We start from the raw sequence: 26,674 nt of genomic DNA, 5'->3' as shown, positions 1-26,674 counted from the left end.
ATGTATAACATTTTTCTACTTTTAACACAAGCCACATAATTTCAATTTTAAAAAGGCCTTCTTTTTTGTTTACACACCCTTTAACTCCATTAAAAGTTGTTTGGTAACCAAAACACTTCACTTTAATTTGACTGAGGATTAGAATGTTTCTGATCAGGTTATTAGATATTGACATTAGAGAAAAAGCTCTTATTTAAAACAGCTTTTTCTGAAGTTTTTTAGTAAAGAATTTTTTCCTAATGATATATTATATGCAGTTAATTTTTTCCCCTATATATCTAAACTAAACTCTTTGACACAGATAAGCATACTTTTAACAGACTTTGTTTTTATTTCAATTTATGGTTACTTAGAAAGCAAAAGAGAAAAGATTTTAATATTATATACAATAACAAAAAAAGAGAGATTTTTTATCAGTATCCTGATTACTTTAGTTTACTAATCTACTACTCACCTTAAATTACAAATATGCAATTTAAATTTATGTCTTTCTTTAACAAAAGGTTTATTCAAGTGTACTAAAACATAAAGAAGTATGAAGTTTAGTGTCAAACACAATAAAACAAGATTTTATCAATTCAAATACTTTTCAATTTATTTGTTATTACATTAATCCTCTACCATCAACAGTTATTAATTTAGGATTCATCTTAGAAATACCCATACAATGGAAAGAAATGGAATAATACATGGCAGCGATGTTGAAAAGAGACTATCCAAGGAAAAACACACAGCTCAATTTGTAGGAATATATTTCGATTAAATCACATCTAATCCTTGTCAACCTGCACAAAATTAACCATATTTCATATATTTATAGTACAATCAGATATATATTTTTAAAAAAAATTAGGTTATTTTAAAGTAAAGAAACAACAAAATAATGAAAAAGTGCTCGAAAATACAAAGAAAAAGTTAAACGTATTATAATGAATATGGTTATCCCTTCTATTATTCTTTACTGTACAAAGGTTTGTTTGAAACTGAGCAATTTAACCACTGGTTTTGGTGTAAAGGGAAGGGGTAGAAGGGATAGGGGTTTAAAAGAATCAAAGTTCAAAAGAATGAAAGTTTTGTAACTGAAAAGAAAAGTTACTCAATTTCTAAATCAAGGAAGATAATTAATATTTTTCTATTATCCCCATAGTTATTTTTATTTTACACAAATAAATGCATTTCTGACAGATAAGCCACTTGTATGACAAATCATGAAAAGAAATATTGAATATAAAGAAATATTTGCGTCAAGTAATATTAGCCACTTATTTTTTGAAACATGTTGCATAATGTATGACTAATTATTTATTATTTTCAGCACTAAAACTATAAGTCTTTACTAAGGCCACAGGTGATAAGAGTTTTTAGTGCACATGAAGAATCTGGACTAACAATAGCTTTGAAAAGACAATAAAACATATTTTGGAACCTAAACAAATTTTTCATTGTAGGTTAGGTGTTAAATATTAACCATAAGTTCAAACTTTCTTGAAAATTCTAGCTTACTTTGCCAGAAAATATAAAATAATTGGTTGGTTCTAATTAGAAGTGTCAAAACTTACTAACCAATAATTTTAATCTGAAAGAGGAATAATTTTTTTTAATTATCATTTGGTGATATACATTTATTTATATTTCATTGTTTCATCAGTAAAGTCATCATCATAATGTAGATCATATATAAATCTAGAAATATATTTAGCCTTATCTTTTATTGTTTCTGTCTTTTTCGTTGTATGTTAGGTGTTAAAGGGCGAATATAGGTTCGATATGTCATGAGCTTATATCAAAGGTGCCATTACATACTTTTAGAATATCTATGCCAAATTTAAAAATTCAAAAAAATCCTTAAGTAGAATTTGCAATTTTCTGTTTTAATTGAACATATAATAAATGAGATTGCCGACAAAATCGTTTATTTTAGCCCTTTACTTTTTTTTGACTATTTTGCTTAAGTTTGATTGACTATTACATTGGCACGCACCTTAAAAGATAATTTAAATGTTTATTATTTTACATTATATACTAGTTTTTTTAATTTTTAAAAAGCATAAAAATAATTTGCGTAGAAGGGCGTCAGGAGTATTGACAGGGTAAATAATAGGTCTTAAAGTTTATTTTCTGTACAGAGATCTTTGATTAATTCATGATGATATAAACAACCCTTGTGTACGTATTTTCAACACACACACACAAGGCCACAAAAAAACAGGGATTTGAAATCATTCTTCCTCCAAGAAAATTTTATCGATTATTTTTTTTTACTTTTTACATTATTTGATGTTTTTTTTTAACTTTTAAATAATTTACTTTATAAAGGTAGAAGGAGGGTATATTTACCCCTGATTAATTGGTTTCCACGTTATTACGACTATCATTTAACGAAAGCTTTTTAATTCAACCTTGCCATGAAGCCTTGTGTGATGCTAGGGTGTTTGAGTTCTTAGGGAACCACACTAATTACAAAATATTTTCTTCGAGATTGACGGGTTTTAAGCTATAAACAGACTTATACAATTGAATATGTCAATATTTTTAAGTTATTTATAATCTATGGAATTGCACCTTTGATATAAGCTCATATCATATCGAACCTATATTCTATCTCATTTCCTGTGTGTGAAAGAGCCCAAACTGCGTGAATTTTTAAGTATGGGTATGACACATAACTGAGAGTTGGAATTTTTTTAATATTTCCATACTGGTGGGCACAGGATGCCAGCAAACCTGGCAGGGTCATCCAGGTAAAGAGCAAATTTTTTTTTGTTTTAAGAAAGCATTTTATCTTACCAAAATACTAAAATCTCCTCTAGTAGTACATCCTCATATAGAATACAGGTGTTTAGGTAAATTTCAGGTTCCAGGTATGAACCTGCAGGTCCTGATCCTCCAGGTCTCCAGAAATATTTAAAGGGTTCTGTGGCCTCATTTTTTAATTAGAGACTTTAAATTTTAAATTTAAGCTTTTCTTACATGTATACATAATGTATTAAAATTTCATAAAGATTCACCGCCTTTTCCTGCCAACCACCAACTGCGGCAGCTTGCAGCTGCCAAGTACAGCTGCGGCCGCTAAAATCTATATTTTGATATTTCAAATATAAAAATTACATAAAGATAAACATTTTCTGCAAAAAAAATTTCTTCTAGCTTCAAAAATAAGAGAATTACAGCCATTTAAAATTTTTAAGTAAAAAAGGACCTGAAAACAAAGGTTGTTAAATAAAAGGGTGAAGGAAGCAAAAATTGACTTCAACTTACTTAAGGTCGGAAATTCATCATAAAACAGGGGACTTGCACAAAAAAATTTAGGCCTCCAGCTCTAATATAAATAACATTAATATATAGCTTTTAATATGGGGCTCTTTATTTGATACAAAATTTGTTAAAGGACCAAGGAAATCTTCTAAAAAAACATAAAGAACGAAGGAAATCTTCTACAAAACGTAAAGGACCAAGGAAATCTTCAGCAAAAAAAAAAAAAGAAAAAGAAAAAAAAAAAAGGAAAAAAAAGAAGAAAAAAAATGGGGGGGGGGGGATTTTTTTGTGTAAGGGGGGGGGGGGGGTTGGGGGTGTCCCATCCCCCTAGAAAATAGCTTATAACCACCACAGGACCAATAGGTATATACCCTGAAGAGTAGAATTTGATCAGTTCAGTGGTTACCGAGATCTTAAGCTTCAGACGGACGGACAGACGGACGGTTAGACAGACGGACGGACGGACAGACCTCAAGCTACTTTGTATTATAGATATCCATACCTACTGAACAAAACCAAATATCAAAAACTCAAAATTTCTTTTTTCAACTTAAGTTTTATAGAATATTTTTTTTACCGGAACCATTATCTGAATTTATGAATTGTTTAAAAGTATCATTAAATGGGTATGACACATAACTAAGATTTGAATTTTTGTTAGAATTTATGTTAGATAATCTTTTAAGTTAAAAGTTTTAAATTCAAAGTCTATAAGTCAAAATTGCACTCAAAATAGTCTTTCAAAGATTGCTGGAGACCTGGAGGATCAGGATCTGCAGTATGATATCCTGAACCTAGTAAAGATATTTATATTTATACTAATTTTTGTATTTACTTGGATGGCCCTTACTGGTTTGCAAAATCACTCAGCAAATTTTTCAAGGACTATTAAAACTTAGCTATGGAATAAAAGGGTAAAGGAAGCAAAATATGAAATTCCTTATCAAAGAGGTTAAGGGCACAAAATGTGTACACAATCTGGCTCGGATATATATATTAGCTCACATCAAGTTAGCTCTAAACCCTTATTTTTACCTGTGAATGTGTTATAAGTTATAGAAAAATTTTAGTTTTAAATTATATGATTATTTCAATACTTTCATGCTATTAGAGGTTTATAAATGGATGAATGTAGACAATCCATCCAATTGTCTGCCCATTTTTTATCATGAGACAGTTAATTATTTTTTGTAACTAATGTTGGCAGGATGTTTTAGTTACTTCTGGCACCAGATTTGGTCAAGAGTCATTTTAGGTTAAAAAAAAAATTTGAAAGGAGCTTATTATCAATGTTAATTTGTGTTTGGAACAAAAAGGGCATAACAAGTATGTTTAAGTATTTTTTAGGAACCTTTTTAATATACCTGGATTTCAAATGGCTTCTGTGACCATTGGAATTAATTGATCCAAAACAAGATTTTAAGAAAATTTATAAATTTGTGCCATTTAAACTACAAGATTTATATGTTTTTATTGGTATGTTTAGAGTTTTTTAATGAAAATTAAATGGATTAGTTACATTATATCTTGGAGACATTTTACATAAGTCCAGGACAAAGAAGAATTTTCCTATGTTGCAAGCTATTTTGTTAAATTTTTTGATAAATTTGCAATTACTTAAGTATAAACTTAAAGTATTTGTGTAGCATTTGGACCATAAATGCAGGGTTTTTACTGTAAAATGTTTTTTTTTTTAATCATATTGCAAGTTTAGCCAATTTTATAGGTCAGTTATATTTTAGACTGCACAGTAAATAATATGAAAAACTTACCTTTCTCTTTAGAAAAAAAATCATAATACTCTACTAAAGGTTTTTTTTAATGAATTACCAAGTTGTAATTGTAATTAATTAAAAATTATCCTCCCAACAAATAGTAAGTTTGAATTTTTGAAGTTTTGAAGTTGAAATTTAGTTATTCTTATTTACGTTTTATTTCTATACAAAATTGTGACAACAGACACGCCTACAAATGTCATTATTTGTCAAATACTATTGAAACTAATAACAAAGACTTCTTTTAAATACACCTATAGCAAATATTTTTATGTCTGAAACATCTTAAATAGTAAAAAATAATTAAAATGTGATTCAAAAAGACTATTGTGACTATGGCATACTTTGATATACTGTTAACATACTTAATGTTAATCCTATTTATCTCTTTTATATGCTTTAGTTTGAACTTTGATTCATGTTTTTACAAATTTGTGATTTATTTGTTTAAAGGACGCCTGCAAGAAATAACACGCTTTAACTGCTGAAAGATTGCCACAAGAAGACCCAATACCCCAAATTTAAAGTCTTCAGCTTCAACAACAAAAAAGTTCTAGGCATTTCAAAATAGCATTTTATGTACAATGGAATTTTTGAAAGATTTCCAATGCTCATAAAAGAAAAAACAATATTAAATTACGTCGCCCAGACACAAAATTATAAACTTATCTTTGTCAGAAACTTAGATTGCCTGTAACTGATTACATTTTTATAATAAAAACACCACATTTCATAGTCAAAATCTATGAAAAAAATTTGATTTAAATTGCACTTTTAAACGAAAATCACATCGGAAACAAAGGGGTAAACTAATACAAGCTTAGCTGTGATTGGTTGTTAAGCTGATTCAGCCTTCTGATTGGCTACAGTACATTCAGTACAACGCAAGTCAAACATAATTTTTTTTAATGATTTTGACTATAAAAATGGTTATTTTTATTGTAAAAATATAATTAGTTACTGGAAACCTAAATTTATGACAAAAATAAGCTTATAATTTTGTTTCTAGGCCACGTAGTTTAATTTCAAAGTTTTCAACATGAGCATTTTAATTCTTTCAAAATTTTATTGTACATAAAATGTCATTTTAAAATGCCTAGAACTTTTTTGTTATAGAAGCTGAAGGCTTCAAATTTGGGGTATTTGGTCTACTTGTGGCAGTCTTTCAGCAGTTAAAGCGTGGTATTTCTTGCAGGCTTCCTTTAAGTTACTTAGAAAAAATGAGGGGCCTTTTGTCTCAACAAGAAATAAAATTAAGATATAAAATATCCATTAAATATCTTTTATTCCTTAACATTCAGGACCCCTTCTGAACCTTAATTGGATGGGGGGTGGTGAGTTATTAATTAAAAACATTAAATAAACTTTAATATTTAAAGCCTAGTTCACAAAAGATATAGGTCAACCTAGAGATGCTTTAGGTTCACTGTTTTATAAAGGTATTTGTTGGTTGTACTTGTTTAGGTTGACCTATATAAAAAATAGTTGACCTTTAAAAGTTATTTGTGAACTTGGCATAAGTCTCTAAGTTAAAAATTAAGGTCAATGGAGTTATTTAAAGATTGCTTGAGACGTGAAGGATCAGGACCTGCAGTATTAATATTTTGAACTACTTTAATCCAAAATATAGTTTTACTTTCTATATAGTTGACCCTAACAGGTTTGCTGGCATCCAGGATGGAGATATTCCAAAATTTCAACCCTCAGTTATGTTTAATATCCATTAAAAAAAAATTTGTATCTATTTCAGAATCTAAATATTAAAATAATGAAAATCTATCAAAATATGCTACTAAAATTCAAGAAAACAAGAATTTAAAATAGACGGGTTCTTAAATTGTTTATTACACAAACATCACAGTAAATATCACATAAAGTTTTAATCTATGAAATTATATTTTCTTGGAAACAAATAATTAGAAAATCCAGCCAAAATAATTTTATTCAATATAAATTTTTTTGTGTGCTAGAAATTGTGTTAATCATTCTTATTGATTTTGTCTGCTAGGATCATAACAAATTTAGCAGCAATTGTGCGCTTGTGTCCAAATTGAGTAAGAAATTGCTAAATCCTTTACATAAACTTTAACTGGGTCCTCAAGGTTAGAAACCTCTAATATGTTGAATATTTGATTCATTGTCTCATCCCTAGATCCCTGATGTTTATACAAGGATGATTAAATGCAAATCAAAATTAAAACAAAATAGCATTAAATCTTATATTAAATCTTACTATTTTTTTATAAATGTTCTTAACAAAACACGAATTGAAACTGGCAAATTATTAAAAAGTTTTTGTAAATTTTTGAAGAAAGACAGTCAAGTTAAACAAGGTATTGAATCAATTACTCTAATAAAGATTTTTCAGAGGTGCAGCTTTTAGGTCAGTCTTCAAGTAAAAATTGTAAAAATTTGTATTGCAACTAGCTTAAAGGTACAAAAACAATATCATGAATTTTTATTTAAACCATTCAACTGAGTTCTTTTCTCTTATTAATATATTTTTCTCTGATATCCAACAGAGTTTTATCTTGTTTGTTGAGTTTTAAAAAGGGTAAAAACCTTATCTGACCATGGACAATTTTAACTAATAAAATGAATAGCTACTGGCTTTTTAAAGTGATCAAGAATTCATTTTTTCAAAATGCATTTTCGTTTACCTTTTCCTATTTTTAAAGTAATTTCCATAGAATAATGCCTTAAAAGTTCAATTAAGTTAGAAAAAAATCAGTTTAAAATGCCGAGATTATTTCCACCTAAAGTTCAAATTAAAATCTGTGCAACAATTAAACTATAAAATAATAAGCCATTTCTTCGCTCACAGATAAAAACAAAAAAACAATACTTAGGAAATATTTTTATTATACATCTCTTTTAATATTTGCCTTCGAACTTTTTTTAAAATGTAATGAAAAAGTTTGGTTTATTTTATAAAATCATTAACCAAATTTTGGTATGTTTGAGCTGGTTTAAAGACAATAGAAAAATTTTTTAAATCTATAGAAAGAATGATATTTAAGAATTAAATTGTTTAAAAAGTAAAAATCTATTATATTTGCTATATACTTCAGCAAAAAATTCAATCATTTTATTAAAGTTTTTCCATAAAAATAAACATTATTTTTTTTATTCCAATGAAAAGTTATTGTAATTCGTTACACACACACACACACACACACACACACACATATATTACCTATCTTTCCACACACACGCACACACACACTATTGTAGTATAACACTAACACACACACACACACACACACTATCGTAGTATAACACTAACACACACACACACACTTAACGCACCCACCCACGAACCCACTTGCTACCTAAATAACCAGGAAACTAGAGGCATAAGACAATGGCCGATAAATTAATGGATATTCACAATGAAAATATACACAAAATTACCCATTTTGTAAACAATATTTGGTGGTTTAAACATTTGGACACTCAAAGTAATAAACCAACCAATTAAAATTCTATGAAAGTCCCCAAAGTTAATTAGCCAACTAACAAAATGTCATTAACTTTGGGAACTAATGTAATAAAAAGCCAAATGTCCATTTTCTCCCTGCATACATCTACATAGGAAGGAAGAGTTTTAAATGAAAAGATTTAACAATATCCTATTTTATAAAGTTGTAAGCTTTTTTTATCTGTAGAGAAGGGACCGCTGAAACGATATGGTTCACTTTTACAGTGAAGCTTCTTATAGTTTTGGGAAAGGTTTTAGGCTATTTTATTTTTATTAAAAAAGTTGTTTGTTGGTTTTAAGCTTTTTTTCTGCCCTTTTATATCCCTTTGAATATCCCTAGATACTAGAGAAGCAGTTGCTTGTGGATTAAATATAAATTAGAAAAATATAAATTTAGATTTGGTTTCTTTTTATACATTAAATAATATTTATTTAACAACTAACCCCCCAGGTAAAAATCTGAATGTTATTTATATTTAAGGAATGATTACTAAATCTTACAGAAGCTGCATTAAATTTTTGGCCAAATATTGCATTGGGCAATGTTTACATAAAATTGAATAAATTACAATACTATATGAACATTTGATATTTGATTTGATTGGGTATTTTTTTGAAAGAAAACTGGCTACATATTCAGAAATACTTTGACTATGATTACAAATATTACAATACTGCATTGAATGAAACTATTTCTTTCTCTTGAGCAAGGTATAATTGGGCTTGAATGAGGTGTTTACCCAAATTTCTTGCTCTTTTGTATCCTATCATTGGCATCAGAGGAATTTTTTAAAAACTGTTTAATTACCTTTAAAGAAAACCTTTTTTTACTTTATAGAATTAGATGCAGAAACAATACAAGGGTTATATGTTATAAACAAAACACAGGTCTATTCTTAATTTTTACACAGACAATTTTTTGTAAGGCTTATGTGCGTATAATAGTCTTCACTTTCTAAAAAGCACTTTATAACTTTAGATTTATAAGATAGATAAGGGAGTATTTAACCCCAACCAACCCCCTCCCAAACAAGCCTGGGTTAGTATTGATAATGGTTCCATCGGGATTGAACCCAAACAGGATTGAACCCAACGGGATTGAACCCACGGAATTGAACCCGCACGGGATTGAACCCAATGGGATTGAACCCAACGGGATCGAACCCACACGGGATTGAACCCACGGAATTGAACCCGCACGGGATTGAACCCAATGGGATTGAACCCGCACAGGATTGAACCCACAAAGGTGTAGGTTTCCCCCAATTTTTCTTTTTTAATTTTTGGGGGTTGTAAGTCTCCCCCTCAATTTTTTTTGTTCAATTTTTTGGCGGGTTTAAGTCTCTGCACCCAAATTATTTTTTTTTTCTTTTTTAATTTTTGGGGGTTGTAAGTCTCCCCCTCCATTTTTTTTTGTTCAATTTTTTGGCGGGTTTAAGTCTCTGCACCCAATTTTTTTTTTTTGGGGGGTTGTAAGTCTCCCCCTCCAAATTTTTTATATTTTTTCAATTTTTTGAGGGGTTTAAACAACCCTCCCAAATTATTTTTCCTTGATTTTTTGGGGGTTGAGAGCCTCCCCCACCAAATTTTTTTTTTCTCCAAAATTCACTATGGTATATATATAAAAATAATTAGGGTGTATCAAAATTTATTTTTTTATTTATTTATTTGTTTATTTATTTATTTTTAATACTTAGTTAGTTAAATCCAGCTTGCACCACGTGGAGGTCAAGTATCATTGCAAGCCATTTTTTTAAATTTTTTTTTTTTAGTTTTTTTGTTTTGTTTTTAGTTTTTTGTTTTAAAAAAATAGATGATTTGTGTGGTTTCAATTCCGTGTGGGTTCAATCCCCTGTGGGTTCAATCCCGTTGGGTTCAATCCCGTTGGGTTCGATCCCGTGTGGGTTCAATTCCGTGGGTTCAATCCCGTTGGGTTCAATCCCGTGTGGGTTCAATCCCGTGGTTACCATTGATAATTACTTGCCTAAAAATTTTTAATATGTTCATGGTCCTTTGTCTAGCCTTTAGCTTAGACCACAACATCTATAAATTTATCCTTTTATTTTTCTGATAAACAAAAATTTTGCTTCTGAGAAAATAAATCCTCTGTAAAAATGCTTGTAAAATCTCAAATTGTGAATAAAACAAAAATTTTAACAATATCTAATTTGTGATATATAAATTACCATTCCAATGGCCTTCTTGTGCATTATTAAATTTAAAGAAACTCATTTTAAAAAGTAGTTTCTTAAACTGAACAATTAAAGTGTTCACAAAGCTGGGAAAAAGTTGATATATGTCACTGATTAATGTTTTTTAAGAGTACTATTTTGAGAATTAAGTCTTAAATACTTCCCATTTAAAAATAAATCAAACTTTTAAAAAACGTATTTATTCCCCTGAAAACATCGTTGTATTTTGAGTTTTATTATACATATCTTAAAACCTATCAAAATCGACAAATAACAATCTTTTTGTTGAAGTTTACTTGCAAATTTAGAGTAGAATAAATTCTTTTGTTACATACATATTAAACTAACCAAAAAAGTTTGTAATTTCTTTTTACGGGGAGATTAAACTATTTCTACCAAATATGGGTATAAGGTCAGCTGATTTATAGTTGTCGATCTTGTGAACATAGCACCCTCATCCTATCTCAATATTTACTACTTGCTAAAAAAGCTTCATCATACTGCAGAGCTAAAAATACGATTAGGCCCCCACATAATTTTAAAGTTTTTACTTTAGATAAAATCTATAAAAATTATTTAAAAGAAACAATCTTTAAAACATGAATTAATTAAAGGTATAAGCGTTTTCTGAGTACAGCCAGGTTGTATAAAATACACACACACACACAAACATACATATGGACTCCACAGAACTTGATTGTTTAATACTTCAAAACATGGAATAAGATAAAGAGCACACAAATTATATTCTTTTAATATTAATCTGTTATTTATGGATGTACATTAATTAAAGCAAGGCTTTTATCTTAATCCTAAACACAATGTAAAGATGGTTCCTGAGGTAATAAATCAAGTCAGTTAGCAATAAACCTATACAAAAAAAAAATGAAATAAAATAACATGTTTTTTCAGTTATGGGAATAAAATTATTTACTTTTTATAGCTGTTAAAATTTTCCGTACTGGTCCAAACTTACAACTTAAAATACACTGAAGGGACTGCGACTTTTACAATATTCAGTAATGTTTGGTTTCTATACTTCAACTTAACAAAATCCGCTGGTACCATTTGTACCAAACGAAAGGTAAGGAGGGGGGACGGAGAATGGAAGAGGGAAACACGAGAATGGCCAATGTAAGTGAGTGAGTGTGTGTGTGTGTGAGTTAGGCAGGTATTTAGACAGGTATTTAATTAAATTCGACACATTATGAGGATTATTTTACATGATAAAATGCTTATTTTTATGTAAATACTATAGAAACGCGCTATATTTTATGCTGAATATGTGCAACAAATAATATTTGTTTATCATAAGGAAAAAGGATGAGAGGATGAATACTCACCCCAATTTCATTGTAAAATATTACTTCCCCCCTACTAAAATAATTTGTCTGCTATTTATGTAAACCGTCCGCGGCTTTTTGCATCTTAATCATAACCTATTCTATATATGTAAAAAAAAAATAAAAAAAATGTTATCTTATTAATTATTATTATTTTTCTGTAATTTATTATGTTTTAAAAAAAATTTAAGAAAATATTTAAAATACAATTTGATTTAGAATCTTAAAAAACAAACAGCCGTGGGCGGTCTTAGTGCAGCAGAAAAGTATGTTTCGCCTAGTTTAAAAATAGGAGGGTTCACCTTTTATGATCAAAAATTTATTTTTATTCAAATTAGCCTAAATGTAATATTTAAATCTAATTAACATGATAAAACTTTTAAATGTTTACTAATAAAAAATTAATAGTTTAGCTCTCAGCCACCAGGTTCGCTAGTTGTCTACTTCAAAGACATACATTAAAACTAAGGCTAAATATTAAATAAAAAATTTCATAACTAAATAATCTAAATAAGTGAATAATCTCTAATGCTATCTATGTTCTTTCTCAGACAATACTCGTTTTAACAATATTTTTAACAATTTCAAGTGATGTTATTTACCCCTCAGGGTTTGGCCCTTTAGTGACAAAAATCCAAAACAAGAAAAATACAGGCAGAATAAAAATTTATGAACGCTTTGATATTCTAGTTCTATATCCAAAGCTAGATGGCACTGAAAAACTGATTATTATAATTTACAATCAAATGTTCATATTAAATTTGTAAAAACGTTTATTTATTAAAAAATATAAATTAGATAGACTGCAATATAAATCTTATAAGCTAATAATGAGTGTTATGATTAAAGTCAGTAGCAAAGTCATGAAAAATTAATAATGATAATTTTATATTCTTTCATTAGGTTTTATCAGAATGGATGATAATTCAAAATATTTCTATATCATCCTATAAAAATTAGATTTATGCTTCAAACAGCAACTATAATTGTCTTGAAAATATATTTAATTTTAAGATATTCCCATTTTGAAAAGTGGTGGAATAACATTAAAAATTCAGCGCGGCAATTGCTCAATATAGGCCTCTAGGCCCACTGCCTATTTTAGTCCTTCAAATACCTCGATTTCTCTCTTTTATTATTTTCTCTATGTTGTTTATTCTTTTTAAACATTTCAATTCTTAACCCATTAATGACAATAGGGTCTTAAACGACGCACAAATTCAAACCTATACTATCACTCTATTTTTTTATGCTGTCCTTTTTAAATGTTTGTAAATAACTGAATAGAGCTTCAAGTTTTGTCCTCTACATTGCTTGGCCTCTCACTTCATTCGATGACCAGATGAAATCATATTTTAATGGCAGAAGTGGAAAAAATAGGAAAAAATTTCCACACCAGGCCTAACTTCTTTCTTTTAAAGAATTAAAACATACTTATTTAAAATTAATTATAGCATTTGTTATATATTTTTAGTTTCTGCTAAGTTTTCTTTAATTTTAGTTAGTTTACATACTTTTTTTTGATAAATTGTTGTGCGTCGTATTCGACGCATTCGGACTAATAATTTTAGCCATTGCGTCCTTTTTGACCTTATAGGACTAATCATTTTAGGATTTTACTGTATAATCTCCTATAATCTACTAGTTGCTACGCCCCTAACCTTTAGGACGTGTGGGGGGTGTCAGGAAAATAGCTTAAAACCATCCCAAGGTATTTATAAAGCTTCCCTGATAAGTAAAACCAATTCAGACCTTCAATTTCTGTAATATTTCGCTTGAGCCAAAAAACCTTACTACTTTATAGTATGGAATACAATACAAGCAGCGGCTACGCCCCTAGAGGCATCTAGGGCCCCTTAGATTGCAAGGGGAGTCAAATCCCCTCTTTTAATTACAATTTTTTAAAGAAAAAGTTTTTTTTTTAATTTTTTTTTTTTTTATTTTCTAGGGATGATTTCTCTTAAGGGATGGTGGTGGTACCCTCCTTCAAAATAGTTATACACCTTACCAGGACCTAGTAGAAGCTACCATGTAACGAAGCACCATATAGGTTCAGTGGTTAGCAAGGTCCTTTGGTACACACACAAAGACATACAATAACATGTTACTTTATTTTAAGGATATAAAAGTAGTAGCGCAGATAATCTACAACTAGGGTCTGTCTGTACGTCCACCTGTATGTATTTCCATTATTGCATCCAAATAAATAATAGCTACCTCACAACTAGGGAATGTATGTATGTCTGTCTATATATCCAAAATTACAGCCAATTAAAGACTCTAAATATGTTTATACTTCCGTAATTTTTATTGCAGCCTAGCTGTTAATACATTCATAAAAATAGCGCAAATACTCTACAATTATGGTCTGTCTGTACATCCGTTCGTCTGTATATATATAATTGCATCCAAATAATTAACAACTACGCTACAACTAAGAAATGTATTTGTTAGGGATCTAAAATAGTAAGTCAATGGCCGATAAATTGATGTACTTACTCAGGGATATTATACCATAAAATCTTTCTGTAGATTACATTTAGTGGTTGAAACATTTGGACACTTAATAAACCAACCAATCAAAATACAACAATTCCCCACAGTTGGTAAGACAACAAATAAGAAAAAGTTATTATAAAACTTTAAGGATTAACAGGGGCTGGGGGGGGGGGGGGGGTGAGGGGTTGTCATGTATTGGGTTGTTCAATATGATTGTCAACAAAATCATATTTCTTTGCTAAACATTGTAATAAAGTGAAAGGGTATCTATCTGTGTATCTGCTTAACTGATATGCTTCTTTTTTTACTTTGTAGCTTATCATAGGTCCTAGGAAGGTTTACAACTATTTTTGGGGAGGTTACCTCCACCCTCCAAAGAGAAATCGCCCCTTGAAGGAGACCCCCCAACACAAGAAAAAATAGAATTAACTTAATGAAATTAGTTCTTTTTAAATAAAAAATATTGTTGTTGAATTCAATGACCTCTCCCCATCTCAAGTGCTCCTAAAGGACTCTAGGGCCGTAGCCACCAGTACTAAATAATTATATTCTGAATTGTTTCATACAGACGAATGGACATACAGACCGACACTGTTTGTAGAGTATCTGTGTTATGTATCCTTTTAATAAAGGAACAGGATATACTTTCTACATGTGTCTGTGTGTTGTGTACCAAGGGATCTCACTAACCACTGAACCGATATGGTTCTCCTTCTCATAGAACCTGGTAAGGTTTATAAATATTTTGGGGGAGAGTACCACCACCCTCCAAAGAGAAATCGCCACTTAAAAAAGACCCCCAGCACAAGAAAAAATAGAATGAACTTAATGAAATTAATTCTTTTTAAATCTAAAATAAAAAATATTGTTGTAGAATTCAATGACCTCTCCCCATCCCAAGTGCCCCTAAAGGCCTCTAGGGGCGTAGCCACTAGTACCAAATAATTATATTCTGAATTGTTTTATACAGAGGAATCGACGTACATACAGACACTGATTGTAGAGTATCTGTGTTATGTATCCTTTTAATAAAGTAACAGGATCTAAATACATTCTACATACATGTGTCTGTGTGTACTAAGGGATCTCACTAACCACTGAACCGATATGGTTCTCCTTTACATTTTAGCTTCTCATATTTTGAGGGAGAGTACCACAACCGCTCTAGGAGAAATCACCCCTAGAAATAGTAAACCCCTCTCATTATTTTTAAAAAATTTTTCTTTAAAAACTGTAATTGAAAGAGGGGGTTTGACTCCCCCCAAACCCAAGGGTCCCTGGATGCCTCTAGGGGCAAAGCCGCTGCTAGTATAGTGTTCCATACTATAAAGTAGTAAGGTTTTTGTCTGAAGCTAAAGATTATAGAAATTTCGGGTCTGAATTGGTTTTACTTATCAGGAAAGCTTTATAAATATCTTGGGATGGTTTTATGCTATTTTTCTGACATTCCCCACCCACCCTAGAGGTTAGGGGCAAGGCAACTAATAGATTATACAGTAAAAGCCTAAGATGATTAGTCCGATATGGTACATAATAGACGCATGGGAAAAATGATTAGTCCGAATGCGTCGGAAACGACGCAAAAAAAAAACTTCTTTGGTATGCCTCAAATCAAAAAATCTAAAAATACAAATGTCTTACAATCCCTTAAGGAAGCTGTGTTTAAAATTTCAAGTGATTCTGACGACAGGGGGGAAGTTCGGCACTAATGGGTTAAATATCATTCTTTCTACAGATTTAAACAATTTTTCTTTTGTCCCTATACCTGCATAAACAAAGCGGTATTTGATTAATGATTTTATAAAATAAACCAAACTTTTTCATTACATTTTAGAGAAAGTTCAAAGATAAATATTAATAGAGATATATTACAAAAATATTTTCTAAGTATAAATTATTTTGTTTTTATCTGCAAGCGAAGAAATGGCTTATTTTAATAATTAGTTTAATTCTTGCTCAGATTTTAACATTATTTTCATGTGGAAATACTCTCAGCATTTTAAACTGATTTTTTTCTAACTTAATTGAACTTTTAAGGCATAATTCTTTAAAAATTACTTAAAATATAAAAAAAGGTAAACAAAAATGCATTTTGAAAAATTAAATTCGCGATCACTTTAAGAGTTCACAGTATATAGAAATATTAAAACTTATTTTAGCATTCTAGAGAAAAAGAAGAGGACAGTTGCAACCATGAAGTTTATATTTTCATTTAAAAATAATATCCAATTATGAAAGCAATGTTTTTTTCTTTCTTTTTTAGTTAGGGATTTTTTTTTAATTTGTCTTAAACTCTTTTGGTTTCTTTAAAAGAAAATGTTTGCTATTTTATAATTTTCATATCCTTGTCTGATATTATATGATGAAGATGAATATTTTTAAAAAGCAATACAGTTAAAGAATTTAAAACTTTATTGTATTACATAAATATTGAAAATCAAAACATGACAAATAAATTAAAACAAAAATTCAAAGTTTCAAAAGTAGCAATCTTCATCCTGAAATTTACAAACTATTTATAAAAGTGGAAAAAATATTTTGAATTTTTCTTTTACATTCACCTGTCAATCTGGTTTTGTTCTTTTTACTGAAATAAAAGACGCATAATTATCATAAATATAGATCAAATGCTAAATACAGTTTGATTTTTTTTTAATAAAAATAGATTAAATGTGTATTAATTACCATAAGCTTCTGACAAAGTATCGGTTGTTCAAATGAACATTGTGCATCGTTAAAAAGATATTCGTTTCGAAGTCCTGCATCTGAACCCCACAACTAAAAAAAATAATTTTTGAACTTATAGTCAAAATTATGTAACTTTTTGTGAATAATATATGAAGTGAATTTCTTTTTCTTTAATAATTAATTTTTAACTGTGGACATACTTTAATGTGATTAAATTGCTGTAGCATTAAGATTTACCTGTAAACAGTGTTCCTTTCCATGAAAATTATCTGGTTGCCCAGGTGCCCAGTATTGACTAGTATCTATAAAAACATTATATTAAATGCTTGAAAATAAAATAAGTGGATGTATTAATTTTTTTCTTGTAAAAATAAAAGTTTATTTGAATTAATAGTTCACATTTACATGGAGGGAATTGAGCTCCGTTGATCCAATAAAAGGCTTTAGCTTGATCAATATCAGTTCCTCCCATCCAAAGTCCAACTTTCACTTTGTATACATACTTTGCAAGGTCTAAATATATGATAAAATATTATACTGTAAATTTTAAAAAAATAAATAAGTATAAATTATGTATCCCAATCAGAAAAAGTTTATAAAAATATTATTGACTGACATTTAACAAATGCCATATCCTGTAGTCCTGTTACAAATGCAAGCTCAGCACCATGTTTGTTGCACTCCCTTACTGCATAAATCCATCTCATTGACAAATTTATAACTTTGTAGCATTTTCCTAAAAAAAAAAAGTAAAAATTGCAATCTTTTATAAATATATACTACAATTTGGTAAAACTTTAAGTATTCTATGAAAATGTATAAAATGAGTGAAAAAATTAACAATAACATGAAATAATTGAAATTATTTTTTTACATCCTAAAGTGAATAGGAAAAATCTTCTGTTTACCTGTAATTGAATATGGATACCATCCTTGTGTAGTATCACAAAATCCTAAAACAATATATCAATATATATATATTTTTAATTCAATTACTTAATTACTTTAGAATAGAATTAATATAATTTTGAGTATTCTAATTGCAAAATGATTTATCTAAACTAGTAATAAAATTAAGGTTTTAAGTTTAATGACTCTTTCAGATACAAATATAATTTTGTCCTTCTTTTACTAAACTAGAAAACCAAATAAAACTATTCCAGTTAAACATTTGTATTTAATATCTTATAAAAAAGGTTTAAAAAAAATGACTACTTGTTATATTTAAATTTTGTTTAAAAATGGTTTTGGTTAAATTTAACATACTTTACCTTGCACATAGACTGGAGTTAATACAGCAAGAGCACACAACAGCAAAAACATTTTCTAAACAAATCAAAAATCATAAATCTACTTATATTATAATGATTTTTGCAAAGAAAAAACGAAATAACTATAAAGTAGTAACACTATAAAGATAATGAGAATGGAAATAAAAATTGCTAAAACAATGACATCTTTATTTTTTAAGAGCAAGGTGATTGTTACTTTAGACAGTTAGAAGGACAAAATCAGTATTACAAAAGTTGAAGAAAAATCCACAATTTCTCTTATATAATTCTAATAAAAGGTAATATACAATTACACGTCTTCTCTATTCATAATGCATTTATTTTGGCCAATAAAATTTTTATAAGGTTAAATTTTGGTTCTCTTGATAATAATATCATTTTAGATGCTAAAATTTCTATAATACCCTTTTACTCTACCAAGAAATACTAAACTAGTAAAGGGTAATTTTCCGGTTTAGCCTCCCTTGAAAGAGGAATTGATTGTTAACACAATAATATTGGTCAAATTATACCATTATGGCCAAATAGTTTTGGGTAGTACAAATTAATATTTGCCAATATAATATCATTATGAATAGAGGCCAAAACAGTATTGTGTATTACAACATAATATATCCAGAGGATATCATTATGGAGGGAGGATAAAATGAAATCTTAGATTATATTTCATATTTTATAAAACTCCTTTTAACCTATTGACTGTGGTAAAGTTTTACTGAAAACATACTAAACAAGCTTACCATTTCAGTCTTGTTTTCAAACTGATGAATTTTCTAATTTTGGTTTGCAATTTATACAAATGAACAAGTGTTTTGTTTTATTTTAGGTTAGTTCTAGTAGCAATTTAGTTTTTAAAAAAAATTATTTTCATAAATTGATTTAATTTAATTTTCTTTTTGATTTTTTACAAAAACTGAATCATTATGATCTGTCTGATTTTATAACAATTTTTTTAAAAGTTTATTCTGCCTATTTGAGAATATAAAATGCAATATTTATACGTGATAAAAATTCACATAAAAGTGTAATATAATTCCTAAAACATCAAAGGGGAATATTTTTTAAATAATTATGAAATATGATTATTTATTAGACTTTTCAGTGAAAGTGGCTTACACAAATGGTTCTTGCTTTAAGATCTCTGGAAATGATGAGACAAGATTCTTTCTATGGTTAGGGTTTATACACCCTTCAACTTGTGAAGTCATTAAGGTACAATTCTCGTTTTTACTGTAATAAGCTAAAAGGTGGGATCATTTAAGTAATCCAACATACAACCAACCCTTTGATTGCACCACCTCTGTCTGAGAATACCTAACTGTGCATGGTAGTGTGCTGTGCCTGTTTATGGGCCAAGGCATTCCCACTACTATAACTTTTTATGTTGCTCATCTGACAAAGCAGCAGTATGAACCATTTTTTTATGTATTTAGTTATGACGCAGTGTTGGGTGGATGCGCTACTGTGTTGCAATTTATCCCCCTTTGACTACAAAAGAAGAGGGTGTGGGGTTAATTATCTTTTAAAATAGTTTCAAAACTAAAAATCAATAAAAAAATAGCAAGGTCTCCAATATTTTTTTATTTTATTTCTGTTTTTTTCGAACATTTAATTAAAATTTGTGTTTTTTTATACTTCAACAAATAAGTTCAAATTTAACAAATATAATATTATGAACTGGAAAGTAAAGAGAATGCAAGTATAGCTTTAAAAATAAATAACTGAAAGAGATATTAAAAAGATAAGAAATATTAAACCCCAAACAAACATAATATGCAAATCGGAATTTTCAAAATAGCAGCCTTATTATTCATTTAGGATGATTTTACAATAAATATGAAATGTAGATGAATCCTTTGGTTACAAAATTCCACTGTTTTTTTTATTAATCAGCACCAATAAAGTACAAGATCTCAAAAACAGCATTTGGGGGAAATACTGGAGAACAAAAATAATATGCAAATCCAAAACAAAGCAATAAAAAAAAGAATTTTTGGCACTTTTTGTCACTTTTAAAGATTGATACTGATAAATTAATATTTTTTTAAGGGATTTATGCATTAATTATTATGAAATATAGTATAAGATAGAAATTAATGATTTTTCTAAATAAGAAATGTTCAAAAAAAATAAATTTGATCCCTATCACTTTAGAAGACAGCTGCTTAACCCCAGTTTTATGGATGAACCTAAATGCATTTTAAAGATAAAAATTACCCTGAAAAGTATAAAAAAATGTTTTTTTTATGTGTTAAAAAGATTCATTTTAAAATCTTGATTTTGAGGGTGATGACCTCTAAGTTGCTCCTGTTGGTGGTGATGGTGAGCCAAATGTTCTTAAAGTGCATGTCCATTACAACAACTTGTCTATTAACCTATGTACAATTTTTTGAAAACATAGCAACCTCCAATGGAGCCTCGAGACAAGAAATATAACCATCTTCTAAAAACTACAGTATTCACTTTATGAATTGGAGTAAATAAAATTGCAATTCTTTTCTTTTTTAATGATGCTGGGCTGGAGGCTGCTATGACTACAAAAATTGGATCATAGTTTAATATATAAGTTGTCATTATGGACATGCACTTTGATAACATTTGGCTCACCATCACCACCAATAGGAGCATCTTAAAGGTCATCATCCTCAAAATCAAGATTTAAAATGAATTTTTTTAACACATAAAAAAACATTTTTGTATACTTTTCAGGGTAATTTTTATCTTTAACATGTATTTAGGTTCATCCATAAAAGTGGGGGTCAGCAGCTGTCCTCTAAAGTGATAGGGATTGAATTTATTTTTTTCAAACATTTCTTATTTAGAAAAATCATTAATTTCTACCTTATACCATATTTCATAATAAATAATGCATTAATCCCTTAAAAAAATTATTAATTTATCAGAATCAATCTTTAAAAGTGGAGATAAGTGCCAAGAAAACTTCTTTTATTGCTTTGTTTTGGATTTGCATATTAATTTTGTTCACCAGTATTTCCCCCAAATGCTGTTTTTGAGATCTTGTGCTTTATTGGTGCTGATTAATAAAAAGATAACAGTGGAATTTTGTAACCAAAAGAGGCATCTACAATTTATATTTATTGTAAAATCATCCTAAATGAATAATAAGGCTGCTATTTTGAAAATTCAGATTTGCATATTATGTTTGTTTGGGATTTAGATTTAAGGTCCTGTAATAATGCTCTGCTGTTTCGTCTCTTATCCACTTATTATAGGCATTTTGATATTTAGGAAAACAAGTCTATTATCATTGCCAATGCAGGTTAAATTTTCTTATTTCTACATTCTAAGAGAAACCAGGTTGAAAGAATGATTTCTGTATTGATAACTATTGTTTTATTGAAAGATATATTATACAGTGCACCCCAAAAAGATATTTCTCAACCCATGTTATGGTTGATTAGTAAATAAAGGTTTTAAAATAGTATATGAGTAAATAAGTATTTGGTGAACAAAAAAGATAAAAATAGTTACAAAGTTACTATTAAAAAAGGATCTAAAATATTCAACATCATTATACTATCTAGGATCCATTGTCCACTGGATGCATATTTTTTCAATATCAGGTTAACCATGACCTGTAACACTGCGCGCGTTAACTCAACAGTTTTTTTATATAAAGAATTCAATAAATCTGCTCCTGATATGTATATAAAGTTCTATAAATGCAACCTTTATTGGTAGGTACTTTTTACATAGAGAAACCTGTAAAAATCAGATGTTTATTTTTAAATCTATCTATGAAAATAGTGAAAATTATTATTCAAAAAAGCATTCCAATGTCTACATACATAGGACAGATAATAAGACAGATTGACAGACAGACAAGAAGAATGATAGACATTTGTAAGTGAAATAATCTAAAAAGAAATCAGCCATATATCTCTAATATGAACCAAGAAAATTACATGTCTACATTACAACAGAGAGATAATTAAATGAAGGGACAAACGGACTGACCAACAAAATTGTTAAAGTTAAACCATATCAGTTCAGCGGTTGGAGAGATCCTTTAATACAGACAAAAGTTAACTTTTTTATAAAATGGGATATACAATAAGTTTTGTGGCTGAATGATAATTTTGTAAAAATTTAACAGAAGTAAAGACGTAAATACTAAAATACAGATGCATTTTAGCTTTTGTTGATATTTTCAATAGGATATGCAGCAATTATTTGAAAAGAAAAAAATACCTAAATAAGAGTGTACACAAGTGTGAAGATGATGTTTGTGGGCGTTACTGCTGTCAGATGATTTCTAAAGATTTGGAGATATAAGACGTAAATAAAAAATATGTTTTTAAGAAAGCTTCACTAATTATATTAGAACTGATAATAATTCAGTAGTAGAGAAATCTTAACAGACAAAGAAATAATGCCTTACTACTTTACATAATAACATTATATAACAAGAAATATTACAATCTTTTAAGAACTACTGTATATATCTTATGTATTAAATAATTTAAAGAACCTGATTGAATATTTAGGGATTTGTCTAGATTTACAAATACAAAAATCGGAGCATAGTTCAATAGATGTATTGTCATAATGGTCATGTACCATATGGTATATCCTTCACATTTTTGGTGTTTATTTTTTCATTTTCCCTTTCAACAAATATTGAATTTGTAGTCTCTACACTCTATTTCTGTTTTGTCTCTGTATGAATATGACTGCTATTTGACATACATGGATGTTTTTTTTCCAGATGGTCCTATTTTTCCTTCTGCATGTCTGAAATGCGCAGCTGCCTAGATCAGAGGGGTGAAGCCTATTTGTTGTTTGAACAGAGAGCAAGGGTTCATCACTGAGAATGTGTACATTCCTGGCTATCTGTCTTGTTCCTGCCCGAACTGTCCATTTGCTGCAAGGAGAGGCTCAGCCACAGCCACAGCTTGCACAACCTATGGCTGGCAGTTGCCACCAAGTCAACATAGCCAAGCCCAAAGATTAATCAATTGGTTAATACTCAGGTTTCCATAGCATTACTATGATTCTAGAAGAACCTGCGGATTTGAGATATGAGTTCTGGGACAATTGGGCCAAGTGTCTGTGGCAGATAATACCCCAACCTATAGGGAGAGATGTCTGTAGAGATAGCAGGGCAATTCAGGGAGAAGATTTGGTCACCCTGGAGACAGCCAACCCACCATAGTTAAACATGATGTACCATACTATGTGAAATATCTAATAAGTAAACATAATATTATTGATAAAAATGCTTTTTATACTATGTCTTGTACCCAAGATAGCTTTGAGAAGCATAGCTTAAAACTTGTCTGACAGTCCAGGGGATATTCCTTGTGAAGGCATTGACAGATTCTTTACATCTTATGTTCACCCCATCAGAACTGCTAAATGTCTGTCCACCTATGGGGGAGGGAAACTATACCTGAGTTATAGCTTGGCTGCTTGGAATCTGCGTGATCCTGGCCACTGCTTTTATAGCGACAGCCTGGGACTGCTAGTTGCTGACTCATGTCACTGCTTACACCCAGGAAAGTAAATTCTCAACTAGCATCATCAAGAGAGAGTGCCCTGTGGTTCAACCCTACGCTGGTCTATACAGCATAGAAAAATGAGATACTAAAGGTTATGCCTGTTCTCAGGAGGTCTCAAGGTAGTCCTTACAATGTGGAATCATCGGACACATGAAAGTGTACCTAAACTGCGTTGGCTAACCAAACTCAGCAGCGAAGTCTGCTGCTCCATGGCAGACACATGCAAGTACAGCATAGCTGGCAGATCTGCATTTGTGAACATAAAACTGGGCCATCCAAACTACCTGATGCAGGAAATGGCCAGCAATCTGGTCAGCAGTAAGGAAGGAGTAGACTGTGAAGGAGACACTGTCCACCTCAATAGCATTATATGCACAAATACGCTCGTATTGGAAGATAGAGCGCTGCTGGTAGCTGAATAAGTATTCTGGTGGAAGGAGACCAGGTGGAATGTACAGTACAACCAACAGGTCAGACAGACAGATTGTTGGCAGATATAATTCTACTTTGTTTTATGGATATGATAGGTTTTGTGATTAAATGATAATATCTTATAAATTATAAAAAAAGTAAAGACGTAAATACTAAAAATTACAGATGTATTTTAGCTTTTGTTATTGTTTTTAATAGGACTTGACACATAATGACATTTGTAGGCGTTCCGATTTCAGCCAATTTGTAAAGATTCGGCATAGTAAAGGATGCATTTTTCAATAGGAATGTACACGTAATTTTAACACACTTGTTAATAAATATAACTTTAGTTTTAGATTAAATCTTTGATTAGAGAGAGGTTTTGTGATTTTTATCATAGTTCAAATTCTAGCTGTTCTTGCATACTACATCTAGCAGCTGCGCCCCTAGTATCTATATAATGAATGACAGAATATAACTTGTAACCATCTCAAGACATGTTATTTATAATGACATCTTCCTAGGTCCTATTAATATGAATTATATAATTGGTTAAGTGGTTGGAGAAATCTTAACAGACTAACAAAAAATTACTAACTACTTTACATTATAACATTTAAGAACCCTTGAATAATCTGTATTTGCTTTAAGTGGCTGTAAATCATTTTGCATTATGGCTTTAAAACTGATTGATATCTGCTGGATAAGAACCAGTTCTCAGACATATTGAAAAATCAAGTATTGTTTCATGTATAGCCAATTTTCCACGAGTATTAGATTAAATATAAAATTATCTTTAATGGATATAAGGATTTTTCTGATTCAGTATCATAATTGAACAAGATTGACAACAGCAATAAAAGCAAAGGTCTGAAATGGTAGAACAAACAAATAATAACTTTAAATAAGCAGAAAGCAGAATATAAATGTGTATTTTTAAACAAAATTGTAAGTACATTTGTTGCAAAACTGCTTAAATACAGGATAATGCGGGATAAGTTTAGCAGGCCTTTTTCCACAAATGACAGTGCCAAATATGCTACTCATCATCCTTGTATAAGGTGTATATAAAAAAATTGTGACAGCCAATTGAATAGAAGCTATGCTCCTATAATATATAGTGGTGGATAATTCATGGATATTTGAGATATTCCACCCCAACCATCAGTGTATATAAACAGTAATTTCACCCTTTTTTTGATGTCCTTAACTCCCTGTGTTACCCTATTCTGGTGGACTCAAAATCTGAGATTCGGGAAATGAATGAACCCCTGAATTCATATAACCTACAACAATTATAATAGATATCAAGCTACACCCTAAAGCTAAGATGTTTATTTTTAAAATTCAGGAAAATTAAAAATAATTTTAACATTAAAACAAGTGAAATGGTAGAAAATCTGAAAGAAGTAAAATTTGCATAAAATGTTAATATTTTCTTGAAAATTCAAAATTTAATATCTTTTACTAACAGAAACTGTATGATACAATAGCAATTTATATTGCAAGGAGGGAGAGGACATTAGATTGTTAATTACACTAGTCACTGAGGTTTAATGATAAGGTTTTCTTATTTGTTGGCTAAGAAACTTTGGGGACTTTTAGTAAGTTTGATATGTTGGTTCATAAGTTGTTTGTCCAACTATTAGGATTTCTGGTATATTGGCAACAGTAAATATTATTTTTATTTTGATAGGATAAGTTTTGTGATTTTATTCTAATATCTTACAATTTAAAAGAATTAGAGATGCAGATACTAATAAATTATACAGATGCAATTAATCTTTGTTATTCCTTTCAAAAGGACTTGACACATTATGACATTTGTAGGCGTTTAGTTGTCAAAGGATTTGTAAACATTCTAAGATAAATGACGTAAATAAACAGATGTTTATTAAGAAGAATTCTTTTATCATTGGCTAAATCAGAACTTGACACGTAATTTAAGTCCACTTGTTTTGTTATTTTCTTTCTTAATACATAATATAGATTATTTAAAGGTTAGGTAAGGTTTGGTGATTTTTATGTAAATCTATAAATTCTAGCTGTTAGACTCCATCTAGCGGCTGCTGAGCTGCATCCTGGTCTCCCTAGCCACAGTGCTTAGCCCCCTAGCCTGCCTAGCCATGGACGCTAGCCTATAACCTAACCTAACCTTAATTATCATTTTCAGCCATAGTCTTAGTTCTAGGTGAAAGGGGAGGGGGTTGGGT

The 26,674-nt window shown here is 29.7% G+C and overlaps 1 protein-coding gene across 1 annotated transcript; it reads right to left on the bottom strand.

Moving 5' to 3' along the window:
- Positions 1 to 16,939: 16,939 nt before the first annotated feature.
- Positions 16,940 to 19,287, bottom strand: LOC145334725 (salivary C-type lectin 2-like). The gene is made up of 9 exons (XM_080180311.1): positions 19,266 to 19,287; positions 18,505 to 18,559; positions 18,142 to 18,186; positions 17,850 to 17,969; positions 17,639 to 17,746; positions 17,471 to 17,535; positions 17,231 to 17,323; positions 17,107 to 17,132; positions 16,940 to 17,043 (listed from the first exon to the last, which is right to left on the bottom strand). The coding sequence occupies exons 1-8, from the start codon at positions 19,266 to 19,268 to the stop codon at positions 17,130 to 17,132; spliced, it is 492 nt and encodes a 163-aa protein (XP_080036437.1). The 5' UTR covers positions 19,269 to 19,287; the 3' UTR covers positions 16,940 to 17,043; positions 17,107 to 17,129.
- Between the last annotated feature and the right edge of the window lie 7,387 nt (positions 19,288 to 26,674).

Source organism: Acartia tonsa, chromosome 12, assembly GCF_053477335.1.
Source record: "Acartia tonsa isolate MP-2025a chromosome 12, ASM5347733v1, whole genome shotgun sequence".
In the NCBI taxonomy this organism is placed as follows: domain Eukaryota; kingdom Metazoa; phylum Arthropoda; class Copepoda; order Calanoida; family Acartiidae; genus Acartia; species Acartia tonsa.
The sequence above is the reverse complement of the archived record's forward strand: the minus strand, read 5'-3'. Positions and strand labels throughout refer to the sequence as shown.

Bases quoted from the DNA above. Each gene is read 5' to 3' on its own strand.
- LOC145334725 (XM_080180311.1), bottom strand. The intron at 17,747-17,849 runs GTCAGTCAATAA...TCATATATTTAG, and splicing joins GGATATGGCATTTGTTAAAT to ACCTTGCAAAGTATGTATAC. The intron at 17,324-17,470 runs GTAAATCTTAAT...TATTTTTTTTAG, and splicing joins GAAAGGAACACTGTTTACAG to TTGTGGGGTTCAGATGCAGG.